At 39.5% G+C, this 15,571-nt stretch overlaps 1 protein-coding gene across 2 annotated transcripts in view; it reads right to left on the reverse strand.

The window, feature by feature from the left end:
* Positions 1–15,571, reverse strand: part of ANAPC5 (anaphase promoting complex subunit 5) — a 39,171-nt gene that overhangs the window by 17,523 nt on the left and 6,077 nt on the right. For both annotated transcript variants that reach the window (XM_082853528.1, XM_082853529.1), the window contains exons 5-7: positions 9,700–9,766; positions 2,051–2,152; positions 975–1,165 (exon numbers count right to left, since the gene is read on the reverse strand). In XM_082853528.1, coding sequence (XP_082709654.1) covers positions 975–1,165; positions 2,051–2,152; positions 9,700–9,766 — 360 coding nt within the window. The remainder of the gene's footprint in view (positions 1–974; positions 1,166–2,050; positions 2,153–9,699; positions 9,767–15,571) is intronic.

Consider the following 15,571-nt stretch of genomic DNA (forward strand, 5'->3'; position numbering starts at 1 on the left):
TAAACATTCTCACATCCTTCCCACACTATTTATATGACATGGCTTTGAATGCCTCCAGTGAGACTGTCCCCCCAACAAGCTCCAGCTTGTCTATGTCCCTTTTAAAATGTGACAACCAGAAGTTAATAGAATTTCCTGGTTGTTGCCTGGGCCATAGAGCAAGGGGTAGAAGTCTCAATTCTTGAACTTGGAACACTATACTTCCATTAACACACTCTAGTCTCTATTCAAAGATGCCTGTGGCAGAAACCATATTTTTCTTAAATGGGAAAAAGCCACAGGGGAGGCAGAGAGACTCTTTCAATTAGTAATTTCCTAACTTTTCACCATTATTCATTCACATTATTTCATTATTTCCAAAATAGCCTCCATATTTTGAAAGCTTTTATCCTCTTAAGTCTTTACTAAATAATAACTGATCAATTTCCAATTTTTATTTATTAAAATCACAGGCATATCTTAGCAATGGCATAAGTCACTGTCACGCACTGAGCTGCCTGAATTCCAACCAAAAGCACAAACGTGACGTTCGGTAAGCCACGCAGTCTTTCATGCAGTAAAGACACAACTTCCTTTTGGCTTTTGAAATACTGAAAATAACTTTTACATCCCCATTATTACCTCTGAAAAATCCTGTTGGGAATCTCTGGCCTAATGACCTAATTTCCTTTTAATTCAGTGGCCGTTATTCTTAGAAGTAAAGAAAGAAAGAGGCCGTGTACTTGGATGGTAATGCTAAATAGTGACACCAGGGGGCAGACTCTTTAGGCAGAAGGTTTTCATTAACTTCTGTTCACTGCAAAAACCTTCCTTCTTTAGAAGTTATTGACAATTCCAGGTTGAACAGGCTCTTTCTTTTCTCCTTTTCCTTCTTTTTTTTTTTAATACAGCATATTAAAAAGAAAATACATCTCAATTAACACTTGAGAGATAATTTCTTCAATTTCCGCATGAACAAAAGTCTATAAACTTACTAGTGACCAAAGCGGCAGTGCAGGGCAGCCAGGTTCAGAGCAGCGTATCTCAAGCTCCGGCCATAGCCCTCTTCCCCATTACTTTTGCTTTCGGCTCCAGTAAGAATCAGGCGGTCAAAATAATGAAGGAGGCTGTGTGTTGAACTGAAAACATCTTGGACCCGGAGGTTGTTTAAGTAGCTGAGGTAGTGCTAAAACAAGAAACAATCAACATATTTTAAATGCTCTGCTTCCTCTTGTGTAATATTAATTCAGAGAGTTCCATTGGCTGCAAACACCTGTGTATCCCCTACCATTTTAACAAGATGGTCATAGTTTAGCTTAATCTTTTCCCCACAGGCAGGGTTAAATAGGCTTAAGGTACATTAGCTGGTTTGGGTACACTTTCCCCCCAGAAGGTGTACCCAAACGAAAAAAGGGAATTCCATTAGAATTTGTGTCAGAGCTTTATCCTAAATATTCACCCACTATGCCACTGGTTATATTAGGATCCATGGGTGATACGTGAGGATGGAGTGGGGGAATCACCTAGCTCAGGCATTAAGGAACAGTGTGAGTACAAAACTAAAGATCTTAAAACTTGAATTCAGAGCTTCCCTGGTGGCGCAGTGGTTAAGAATCCGCCTCCCAGTGCAGGGGAGACAGGTTCAAGCCCTGGCCCGGGAGGATCCCACATGCCACAGAGCAGCTAAGCCCATGCGCCACAACTACTGAGCCTGCGCTCTAGAGCCCACGAGCCACAACTACTGAGCCTGCATGCCGCAACCAATGAAGCCCACGCATCTAGAGCCCATGCTCTGCAACAAGAGAAGCCACCACAATGAGAAGCCCACGCACCACAACAAAGAGTAGCCCCCGCTCGCCGCAACTAGAGAAAGAAATCCCCCTGGGCCAGTAGGGGTGGAGGTGGGAGGGAAAGCTTTGCAACCTAGGCTGAGTCCTTTAAGTGCCAACAACATGATTTCTTTCCAAGAACCTGGGTCATTCGGCCAATCCTCATTTGCACGACTACTCAATAGGAAGAACAGTCTTGTCCCTGCTTTCCAACTTAGCAACAAATTCTGGAAAAGACTCACCGCTTCAGCAAAATCAGGATTAAATTTCAACAAGTTGTTCAACTCTTTCTGCAAAGAAGCTGGAGTGAGGGCTTTAGTCTCATCATTCTTTAACAAAGAAGCCTGAAATTTAAAAATGACAACTCAGTAGAAAAAAATGGCCAATAAACATATGGACATGTATACTAACTAGCATCATCTGATTACTTTTTTTTCTGCACCTACACTCTCCTCTTGACCATGCAGAACACTGTTTCCTCTTCCTGGAATTCTAAGCTTCCCAACGACCCATCCACATAGTCTTCCATGCAAACTCCTGCTCAGTCTTCAGGGCCCAGTTTAGATTTCAGCCACCTGCTTCTATCACCTTCTAAACTAGATAAGGTCCTGTAAGTACCGACATGCTCCCACAAGTGCCCTGCACTAACCCTTCCTGCAGTACTTATCAAATTATATTAAAAGTACCAGCTGACCCCACCCCCAGACTGTAAGTGCCTTTAAGGCAGGAAGTATGTATATCCAGCCTGGCAAAGGGAGATGCACACTTGCCCTACTCCTGGTTATCTGTTTCATATGGATGGTACCAGCAATGATTATATAAAATATGTAGAAAATGACTTCTAAATTAATGATTAGTACTTAACTGGGTTATGGACTCTTCAATTTTAGCTAGACAAATTTTTCTTTATGAATATAATAATTTCTAATTATATTTGAATTCATTATATCATTATAGAAGATTCCAAAAATATGGAAAAGCATACAAAAGAAAACAAAAATCATCTGTAATCCTTCCACCCAGAAATAACACTATTTTTTTGTCAGTGTATCTCATTCCAGTCTTTTTTCTGTGTGTGTGTGTGTGTGTGTGTGTGTGTGTGTGTGTATGTATGTGTTTATACATATATATACGCATACTTTTTTAACAAAGTTAGAATATATCATTTTATTACCTGCTTTTTTCATGTAATAATATATTATAAATTTGTCTCATCATCAAATGGGCTTTGAAACTACAATTTTTTAAGCAGAAGTATTAACCCTTTGTCATACGCATTGCAACTCTTTTTCCCGTTTTGTTGTTTGAGTTTTAATTTTGTTAGAACTTGTACTGACATGTAGATGTTTTTCATTTTTATGCTGAAAAATCAAATGATCTCCTACGTGTTTTCTTCCACAGCTTTTCTGTTTAGAAAGTCCTTCCCCACCCAGAGATCAGTTAAAAGTTAATATGTAACATTCACAGAGGGATGGACAGGATGAAAAGGCAGAGGGCTATGTACCAGATGAAGGAACAAGATAAAACCCCAGGAAAACAACTAACTGAAGTGGAGATAGGCAACCTTCCAGAAAAAGAATTCAGAATAATGATAGTGAAGAAGATCCAGGACCTCGGAAAAAGAATGGAGGCAAAGATCGGGAAGATGCAGGAAATGTTTAACAAAGATCTAGAAGAATTAAAGAACAAACAAACAGAGATGAACAACACAATAACTGAAATGAAAAATACACTAGAAGGAGAATAACTGAGGCAGAAAAACAGATAAGTGACCTGGAAGACAGAATGGTGGAATTCACTGCTGTGGAACAGAATAAAGAAAGAAAAAATGAGAAGAAATGAAGACAGCCTAAGGGACCTCTGGGACAACATTAAACACAACAACATTTGCATTATAGGGGTCCCAGAAGGAGGAGAGAGAGAGAAAGGACCCAAGAAAATATTTGAAGAGATTATAGTTGAAAATTTCCCTAACATGGGAAAGGAAATAGCCACCCAAGTCCAGGAAGGGCAGAAAGTCCCATACAGCATAAACCCAAGGAGAAACACACCAAGACATGTAGTAATCAAATTGGCAAAAATTAAAGACAAAGAAAAATTATTGAAAGCAGCAAGGGAAAAACAACAAATAACATACAAGGGAACTCCCACAAGGTTAACAGCTGATTTCTCAGCAGAAACTCTACAAGCCAGAAGGGAGTAGCATGACATACTTAAAGTGATGAAAGGGAAGAACCTACAACCAAGATTACTCTACCCAGCAAGGATCTCATTCAGATTCGATGCAGAAATCAGAAGCTTTACAGATAAGGAAAAGCTAAGAGAATTCAGCACCACCAAACCAGCTCTACAACAAATGCTAAAGGAACTTCTCTAACTGGGAAACACAAGACAAGAAAAGGACCTACAAAAACAAACCCAAAACAATTAAGAAAATGGTAATAGGAACATACATATTAATAACTACCTTAAATGTGAATGGATTAAATGCTCCAACCAAAAGACACAGGCTTGCTGAATGGATACAAAAACAAGACCCATATATATGCTGTCTACAAGAGACCCACTTCAGACCTAGGGACACATACAGACTGAAAGTGAGGGGATGGAAAAAGATATTCCATGCAAATGGAAATCAAAAGAAAGCTGGAGTAGCAATCCTCATATCAGATAAAATAGACTTTAAAATAAAGAATGTTACAAGAGACAAGGAAGGAGACACTACATAATGATCAAGGGATCAATCCAAGAAGAAGATATAACAATTATAAATATATATGCACCTAACATAGGAGCACCTCAATACATAAGGCAACTGCTAACAGCTATAAAAGAGGAAATCGACAGTACCACAATAATAGTGGGGGATTTTAACACCTCACTTACACCAACGGACAGATCATCCAAACAGAAAATTAGTAAGGAAACACAAGCTTTAAATGACACAATAGACCAGATAGATTTAATTGATATTTATAGGACATTCCATCCAAAAACAGCAGATTACACTTTCTTCTCAAGCGCGCACGGAACATTCTCCAGGATAGATCACATCTTGGGTCACAAATCAAGCCTTGGTAAACTTAAGAAAATTGAAATCATATCAAGCATCTTTTCTGACCACAACGCTATGAGATTAGAAATCAATTACAGGGAAAAAAACGTAAAAAACACAAACACATGGAGGCTAAACAATACGTTACTAAATAACCAATAGATCACTGAAAAAATCAAAAAACACCTAGAGACAAATGATAATGAAGACACGACAATCCAAAACCTATGGGATGCAGCAAAAGCAGTTCTAAGAGGGAAGTTTATATTAATACAAGCCTACCTCAAGAAACAAGAAAAATCTCAAATAAGCAACCTAACCTTACATCTAAATGAACTAGAGAAAGAAACAAAACCCAAAGTTAGCAGAAGGAAAGAAATCATAAAGATCAGAGCAGAAATAAATGAAATAGAAACAAAGAAAACAATAGCAATGATCAATAAAACTAAAAGCTGGTTCTTTGAGAAGATAAACAAAATTGATAAACCATCAGCCAGACTCATCAAGAAAAAGAGGGAGAGGACTCAAATCAATAAAATTAGAAATGAAAAAGGAGAAGTTACAACAGACACCACAGAAATACAAAGCATCCTAAAAGACTACTACAAACAACTCTATGCCAATAAAATGGACAACCTGGAAGAAATGGACAAATTCTTAAAAAGTATAACCTTCCAAGACGGAACCAGGAAGAAATAGAAAATATGAACAGACCAATCACAAGTAATGAAATTGAAACTGTGATTTAAAAATCTTCCAACAAACAAAAGTCCAGGACCAGATGGCTTCACAGGTGAATTCTACCAAACATTTAGAGAAGAGCTAACACCCATCCTTCTCAAACTCTTCCAAAAATCTGCGGAGGAAGGAACACTCCCAAACACATTCTATGAGGCCACCATCACCCTGATAACAAAACCAGACAAAGGTACTACAAAAAAAGAAAATTACAGACCAATATCACTGATGAATATAGATGCAAAAATCCTCAACAAAATACTAGCAAACAGAATCCAACAACACACTAAAAAGATCATACACCATGATCAAGTGGGATTTATCCCAGAGATGCAAGGATTCTTCAATATACACAAATCAATCCATGTGATATACCATATTAACAAATTGAAGAATAAAAACCATATGATCATCTCAATAGATGCAGAAAAAACTTTTGACAAAATTTAACACCCATTTATGATAAAAACTCTCCAGAAAGTGGGCATAGAGAGAACCTACTTCAACATAATAAAGGCCATACATGACAAACCCACAGAGAACATCATTCTCAATTGTGAAAAACTGAAAGCCTTTCCTCTAAGATCAGGAAAAAGACAAGGATGTTCACTCTCACCACTATTATTCAACATAGTTTTGGAAGTCCTAGCCATGGCAAGCAGAGAAGAAAAAGAAAAAAAAGGAATACAAATTGGAAAAGAAGAAGTAAAACTGTCACTGTTTGCAGATGACATGATACTATACATAGAAAATTCTAAAGATGCCACCAGAAAACTACTAGAGCTAATCAATGAATTTGGTAAAGTTGCAGGATACAAAATTAATGCACAAAAATCTCTTGCATTCCTATACACTAATGATGAAAAATCTGAAAGAGAAATTAAGGAAACACTCCCATTTACCACTGCAACAAAAAGAATAAAATACCTAGGAATAAACCTACCTAGGGAGACAAAAGACCTCTATGCAGAAAACTGTAAGACACTGATGAAAGAAATTAAAGATGATACCAACAGATGGAGAGATATACCATGTTCTTGGATTAGAAGAATCGATATTGTGAAAATGACTATACTACCCAAAGCAATCTACAGATTCAATGCTATCCCTATCAAATTACCAATGGCATTTTTTTACAGAACTAGAACAAAAAATCTTAAAATTTGTATGGAGACACAAAAGACCCCGAATAGCCAAAGCAGTCTTGAGGGAAAAAAACAGAGCTGGAGGAATCAGATTCCCTGACTTCAGACTATAGTACAAAGCTACAGTAATCAAGACAATATGGTACTAGCACAAAAACAGAAATATAGATCAATGGAACAGGATAGAAAGCCCAGAGATAAACCCACGCACCTGTGGTCAACTAATCTAAGACAAAGGAGACAAGGATATACAATGCAGAAAAGACAGTCTCTTCAATAAGTGGTGCTGGGAAAACTGGACAGCTACATGTACAAGAATGAAATTAGAACACTTCCTAACGCCATACAGAAAAATAAACTCAAAATGGATTAGAGATCTAAATGTAAGACTAGACACTATTAAATTCTTAGAGGAAAACATAGGAAGAACACTCTTTGACATTAATCACAGCAAGATCTTTTTTGATCCACCTCCTAGAGTAATGGAAATAAAAACAAAAATAAACAAATGGACCTAATGAAACTTAAAAGCTTTTGCAAAGCAAAGGAAACTACAAACAAGACGAAAAGACAACCCTCAGAATGGGAGAAAATATTTGCAAACGAATCAACGAACAAAGGATTAATCTCCAAAATATATAAACAGCTCATGCAGCTCAACATTAAAAAAGCAAACAACCCAATCAAAAAATGGGCAGGGGGCTTCCCTGGTGGCGCAGTGGTTAGGAGTCTGCCTGCCAATGCAGGGGACACGGGTTCGAGCCTTGGTCCGGGAGGATCCCACATGCCACGGAGCGGCTGAGCCCGTGTGCCACAACTGCTGAGCCTGTGCTCTATAGCCCGTGAGTCATAACTACTGAAGCCCACGAGCCACATCTACTGAAGCCCACGCACCTGGAGCCCGTGCTCTGCAGCAGGAGAAGCCACTGCAATGAGAAGCCCGCACACTACAACGAAGAGTAGCCCCCACTCGCCTCAACTACAGAAATCCTGCGTGCAGCAACGAAGACCCAACACAGCCAAAAATAATAAATAAAATAAATATATTTATTAAAAAAAAAAAAGGGGCTTCCCTGGTGGCGCAGTGGTTGAGAGTCCGCCTGCCGATGCAGGGGACACGGGTTCGTGCCCCGGTCTGGGAAGATCCCACATGCCGCAGAGCGGCTGGGCCCGTGAGTCATGGCCGCTGAGCCTGTGTGTCCGGAGCCTGTGCTCCGCAGCGGGAGAGGCTACAACAGTGAGAGGCCCGCATACAGGAGAAAAAAAAAAAAAAAAAAAAAAAAATGGGCAGAAGACCTAAATAGACATTTCTCCAAAGAAGACATACAGATGGCTAAGAAGCACATGAAAAGCTTCTCAACATCAATAATTATTAGAGAAATGCAAATCAAAACTACAATGAGGTATCACCTCACACCAGTTAGAATGGGCATCATCAGAAAATCTACAAACGACAAATGCTGGAGAGGGTGTGGAGAAAAGGGAACCCTCTTGTACTGTTGGTGGGAATGTGAATTGATACAGCCACTACGGAGCACAGTATGGAGGTTCCTTAAAAAACTAAAAATAGAATTACCATATGATCCAGCAATCGCACTACTGGGCATATACCCAGAGAAAACCATAATTCAAAAAGACACATGCACCCCAATGTTCACTGCAGCACTATTTACAATAGCCAGGTCATGGAAGCAACCTAAATGCCCATGGACAGACGAGTGGATAAAGAAGATGTGGTACATATATACAATGGAATATTACTCAGCCATAAAAAGGAACGAAACTGGGTCATTTGTAGAGACATGGATTAATCTAGAGACTGTCATACAGAGTGAAGTAAGTCAGAAAGAGAAAAACAAATATCGCATATTAACACATATATGTGGAACCTAGAAAAATGGTACAGATGAACTGGTTTGCAGGGCAGAAATTGAGACACAGATGTAGAGAACAAACGTATGGACACCAAGGGGGGAAAGCGGCGGAGTGGGAGGGGTGGTGTGATGAATTGGGAGATTGGGATTGACATGTATACACTTATGTGTATAAAATGGATGACTAATAAGAACCTGCTATATAAAAAAATAAATGAAATTCAAAAAAAAAGTTAATATGTAGTTCCTCCTGGTCTAATTATAACCTTAAATGTTTATAGTTAAGCCTTTAATCCACCTGTAAAGTACTGAGGTGCAAAGATGAGGTGAAGATCCAGGTCTATTTTCTCCTCTACAGTTAACCAATTGTCTAGATGAGTTTTTCAATCTGTTTAGTATTCATCTGTAGGAGTGATTCTATCACCTGCATCTAGATCTAAACATTACATCTTTCTGCAGAAAGAAAATTAATAAAAAAAATAGGGAAAACTAGAAAAGTAGAGCAAAAATCAAAATTCTATGCTGAAAATAACATGGGAGAAAAACATCCAGCTTATATTACCAAAAAAAAGGAAAAAGTATGGCTCAAAAACACCAGTAAGAAATGTCTGGGGTAAAAGTGTACCGATGCTTGCAACTTGAAATGTATCAAAAAATAAGATGAAATGGTGGCTATATGGGTAGATATATGATAAACGGAGCAAAATATTAATTGCAGGATCTAGATGATGGGTATATGGATATTCACTATATAATGCTTTTCAATTTGTATTTCTGTTTGAAAATGTCCATGATAAAGTGTTGGGGAAAAGGGAAGTAGGTCTTCTAAATCACATTTTTGGGCTGTGTTAGTCACACACCATTAATAAATGAACATGCATTATGACCCTAACAGAGAAATAAAATCACACAGAAAATAGGAAGGGACACATAGCTACAACTGCATTGTTAGTAAAGAAAAAATGACCAAGAATAAGAATAATGCTGCTTCACTAATAAACCTACTCACATAACAAACATGTCATGACATATAATGTCACAGGATTAAAAAAAAATTCATGACCAATTACAGAACATACCTGTTGAGAAAGAAAAAATTCTGCTTGTTTTTGGGACAGAGGCCCACTGCAAGATACCTCCTCTTCTCTGGAAAAAAAAAAAAATAATAATAATAATGAATTACACAACAGTGAAAATGATAATGCTTTACAAAGTCAAATAGATTCTTCATCAGAAAAGTTTAAAAACTTTTAAAATTAATTCCCTCTTCTCAGGAATAGAAAAGACATGCTTAAAAAGTGATGTTGAATGACCTGCCGAAGTTCACATGATATAATTATGGACAGATGTAGACTTCGACTGTACATAGCCTCCAGCATGATCTTTCTAAAATGCAAGTCTATCGTCCCTGATTTAAAGCGCTCCTGTGGTATCTCATCACCTTCCAGAATAAAGTCTGCACTGCCTAGCAGGGCAGGTGCAATGCTTCCTGAGTGCTCCTACCTCTCTCCTCCGCCTTCTCTTTCTTACCCACACCCCAGCCCTGATGAACTCCTTACAATCTCCTATCATGCCAAGATGCCCCCCTGCTTCCTCAACCTGCAGGGCCCATTTTCCATCCACTGTTGCACTGTGGTACCATCCGTCATTCAAGAATACCTCAAGTGTCATATCCTCCAAGAATCTCTCCTGACATCTCTCATTTGAGCTCCCACTGTCTCCCAGAGATAGGGATCACTGCATCTAGCACTGCCACACTGGCTGTTCTTACTTATATTTGTATATGAACACCCAGTCCCCCAGGCACACAATGGGCACTCAGAGTTTGAGAAATGAATGAATAAAAAGTCTCTAACTCCTCGCTACACATATAAGATGGTGCTGTATTCCAGAACAAGAAAAAGAGGTGTTATCTAAGAAATAACCATTTGCCTGGAAGTTTAGATCACACAGAACCAACAAATAAGAAATATACTGATATAAATCTAGACTTGAGAAATCTATACATGCACAAACAGTCTTATTTTTGAGAGCAAAGTATGAATAATACCCTTTTGCCACATGACTGAATAAATGGCTTCTCTATACAGGATTACAATAAGTAGAAAAATCAATATTTACTCATCAATAATATTTTTATAAGCACTCTGTGTCTAATACAGCAGTTCTCAAACTGTTTCATGCAAATAATATGTAAACAGGTATTCCAAAAGAAAACAAAATGCTGCTGAGGTTAAATCACTTGGGGAAAGCTGTACACCCTCTCTTCCCTGGGAGATTCATGATACACATTAGAGAAATCCAACAGAGAGACACTTTATTCACTTTTGTTTAATGTACCATTTACCAAACTCATCTGAATGAAGAATCCTTTCCTCACATCTCTCAAGAAGCACTGGTGTTCCACAGAAAACACTTTGGGAAGAGCTGCTCTGATATTCTCTTGGTTACGTTTCTGATACAAAGCAGCAAGCATATCAGATTCTACAGGTATCGGAGCTGCCAAGGACCAGCCCTGACCAGCATAACAAAGACCAGCGAAACAACACTGACCTGGAGGGAAATGGAAAGAAAATTCACAGGCCAAGTTCTCAAGTGGAAAACAGCTAAATGTCTGGGCAATAAGAAGCCCTTTTCTCTTAACATACCCTTCAAAGAAAGTAAGCCCAAGGCTTGAAATAAATATAACTGTACACAAAAAGGCTAGAGACAGACAAGGATCTGAAAGAAATGGGACGCACCACTCCCGGTCCCACCCTCCTCTAAGGTCCATGATGCTCACTGTTACCAAATGCTTTATTTACTTAAACCCTTCCCCCAAAAAAGACTTGAGGTAGCTTATAACACAGGACACAAGAACAATAAGGTTAATAAAACAGAAAGAGAAAACCAGAATCACATAAAACGAAATTGCTGCAAATTAAGGCAAACACATTTGCTATAAATGAAGATCAAGTTTGGCTCTGGCTTCCATGGTGGCAACAGTGGCTGACGTGAACAAGCTTGGAAACAGCAAGTAAAAATACCATGGCCCAAACCATCCTTTTACTGACTCCTTCTTTGCCTCCTCAGGACCTCAAACACATGCCAGAGAAAGTAACTCTTAAAAAGCCACAAAGGGGGACTTCCCTGGTGGTCCAGTGGCTAAGATTCCATGCTCCCAACGCAGGGGGCCCAGGTTCGATCCCTGGTCAGGGAGCTAAACCCCGCATGCCGCAAATAAAAGCCTCGCATGCCGCAACTAAAGGTCCTGCACGTGGCAACAAAGATCCCGAGGGCCACAACTAAGACCCAACACAGCCAAATAAATAAATTAAAAAAAAAAAAAAAAAGCCACAAATGTATTCAACTTAGGAAGGGGGTTACTCCTTTAGGAAAAGGACTCAAGTATACCTTGTTTATGAATCCCATTACCAGTTGAGACAGAACTTTAAACTTGCAAGTGCTATACATCAAAGGCATTTAACCTGGGTCCACGGATGGGCTTTAGGAGCCCATGAACCTTGTAAAACTGCAAAATATGCATTTTTAAAGTGGGGATAATACATGGCATTCATCAGATTCTCAAAAGGACTCCGGAAACTCATCTAAAGGGCTCAAATCACCCACTATAACTGAAATTTTTAAAATATAACATAGGATTAAACAATCAACAAACTGGGGTGTTTATGTACTTGCAATGCATAAAACACAAGTCTAGGTCCCCCAAGAAAATGTCTTAATGGGCTTACAGTCTTGGTGAAGGTTAAGACCAGCGCATGGGAAAAGATGGCAATAAACAATAAATACCAAGAATTAATATGATCTCTGCACTTAGAAGAGGGAGAAATCACTCCAGCTGAAGTGGTGAGGACCCTGAAAGTTGGCAAGGAGTGAAGAAATGACAAGGAAGGAAGAAGGCATTCCAGGAAAGGAAACCAAAAGATGCAGAATGGGAAAATGCCTGGCCTGTCAGAGGGATACAAGCACACCTGGCTGGCTGGGGTAAAGGATCCAAGTTGAGGAACAGAAATTAAAGGTCAGAAAGGTCAACTGTGGAAGGCCTCAAATACCAGGCTGGGAGACTGTGAATCTCTGGAGACTTCTGAGCAGGGTGATGACAAGACAAAAGCAGGGGAGGGGAAGGACTGAGATTGGGAACAGTTACTAAACACCCAGGAGGCCATGAGGACCTGAACCCTTCTGAGGTGTGTGACCCGAGAGGTGATCCAACCCCTCCTCCCGACTTGTGTGCTCAGGCCACACTGTCCTCCGTCTGTCCATCCAATATGTCAGCTTGTCCTGTCTTGGGCTGTGAGTCTGCATGTGCTCTGGCAACTCTTCTCAGGGCTGGCTCCTTCGTCACCTAGCTCCCAGTCTTAAAGGGCCCTTCCCTGACAGCACCCCACAGTCATTCTGTATCCCTGTGTCCCAGTCATTCCTTTCCTGCACTGACACTCTCTGAAATTACATTAGTTGTTAATTTAGTTACCTCTCGATTACCTGACCCTCCCACATAACTCCATGAGGACGGGGACTTTCTCCTCTGCGCTGACAGCACAGCAGCTAGCATAGTGCTTGGCACACCAGAACCACTGAATAAGTATGTGCTGAATAAATTAATGAATTTGGGAGATTTATATTAAATCACTGGCAAGTGAAGAAATGCCAGAGAACTTCTACTTTTGTTAGGTCTTTTTAGAAGCACAGAGAAGATGTAGTTCCAGCAGCTTGCAGACTAGTAGCCTCCGCTGCAAACTCACAAGGTGTAACCCTGTAAGCCCCCCTCTCTTATTGCAGGAAACAAATGCTGCCTGTAGCAACAACGAGTAAATGAAAAGCTGAAGCTAAATGTCAGTCTGTACTTTCTTCTGTAATTGGATTTTTAAAAAACACCTGATAAACATTCGTTCACTGAATATTCCCTCCCTTCTAAATTAACAGGTGGGTCCCCCTTTTTCAAACAGTAGTTATTTCACTGTAGGATGGGAGATTTGCAAGCTAGTCAATGTTACTCTGGGCTTTCTAATTTTAATACAAATTTCTAGGGCAAGAAAAATAATTTCCCTGAAGAAAGCAAGACCTAAAAACATTCCAATAACTAAGAAAGGAAGGGAGGGAGGGAGGGAGGGCAGAAAGAAAGGAAGAAAGGAAGGAAGAAAATGAAAGGGCTAAAGTGAGAAGCCTCTCATAATGCAATAAAACACTAGAAAAGAGCACAAAAAGAAAAAAATGAATTTTCCTTTTTAAAAGAATCAAGAAATGTATGTAAATATACATTATGAAAATTTAGAAATCCTATAACAAGTCAAAATCCTTTCTTTTTGGACAAAGAATTATAATACTTAAGTAGAATAATATTTAAATAATACATTTCTTCTATTTCAGTGATGAAATTCAGTTTACTAAATGCACACTATTTTCTGAAACCATACACCTTAACAGTATACACACTATTATTACACACAAATGAATTCTTAGAATAAAAACAAAACGATGCAGTTAGACCTAATTAAATCAGATTAATTTAGGAGAAAGTCCAACCTAAATAAGAAAAGTTTGAATTTTAACATTTCTGAAGAACTGACATTCTTTAAGCTACTTTAAGCATATAAAGCAGCTAGGACAAAGATTACATTGTTTCCTGGAACCCTTCCTCAGGGGAATTAAACAAAAGAGAAATTAGAGAAGAAGAATAGTGAATATTTGTCAAATGTTTAAAGGCACAGTTGTAAACACTTCATATAGATTTATCATTTAATTCTCAAAATAACCTTCTGAGGAGGTGACATGAGCCCCATTGTGCAGATGAGAAAACTGAGGTACAGAGAGGGTGACTTGCCCAAGGTCTTAAGGGAATAAGTGGAGGAGCCAGAATTCAAATCCAGGGGTCTGACTCCAGGGCCAGACTCAACCCTACAAGGTTCTGCCTTTCCACTAGATGAGAAGCCTCTTTGAGCAACTCTGAGTTTTTGGAAGTACTTACTGGTACTACAGTCTTCTTGCTCCCAGAGTGTGCTGAACAAATCACATAACTGTACAAAGGCCACTCATAGGAACTGCAGGGAAATATTCTCTGGCTACACACACAGACCTCCCCCAGCCCCCAAGGGGGTTAGCCAGCCTACATAGGGCAGGTGGGGCTTACTTCTCTCAGAGCGCTGAACACATTGTTACTTGTAGTGATCTGTTTGGGTGCCAGTCTTCCTCACCAGACTGTGGGCTCCCTGAGATCAGGAAATACAAAACACACACACACACACACACACACACACACACACACACACACTTTATATGTTTTTCCCTCCAAATATAAGTAGTCTATTTGGGAGGTGATCCCAGGTAACAGCTGGGGAGAGGGGATGTGAGACAGTGAAGGGAAGTCAATACAAAGTGTTTTATGGGGCCAGTTACCAGTGTGGGCGATGAATGATGTGTTCTGATTCTCTGCATTCATTCATCCAACACATATTCACAGACATTACAAGCCAAGCACTGAGGAAAATGAGGTGAAATATGACAGAGAAGGGTCTTAGCTCTTGAAGGGGTGCAAAGACAAATACAAATGAGTCTAAGTAAATAAATGCAAAAAGTTACTTAGTGAGGAGAGCTATGGAAGAAATAAAGAAGTTGGAAGTATTTAGGATGAAGGTTACTTCAGACATGTGGTCAGGAAAGGCCTGTGTGAGGACACGGGAGCTGAGATCTGAACAGTGAAAGGGAGTGAACGGTGAAAGAGAGTGAGCGAGGTAAGAAGCCAGCGAGAGCCTGCGAGGCACCCTGAGGCAGACCTCGGCTTGGTATTGAAGAAACTGAAAGCAAGCCAGAGCAGACAGACTCTGACAGTGAATGGAAAGTAAGGAGAAAGAGGTAGGGAAGATGACAGGGGCCAGATCATGCAAGTAATGAGGCCACAGTAGCTCAGATTTCTGTCTAAATTCCATGTATAGTCAAGGAGGGTTTGGGGCATAA

Source organism: Leucopleurus acutus, assembly GCF_964270905.1.
Source record: "Leucopleurus acutus genome assembly, chromosome: 13".
NCBI classification, from domain to species: Eukaryota; Metazoa; Chordata; class Mammalia; order Artiodactyla; family Delphinidae; genus Leucopleurus; species Leucopleurus acutus.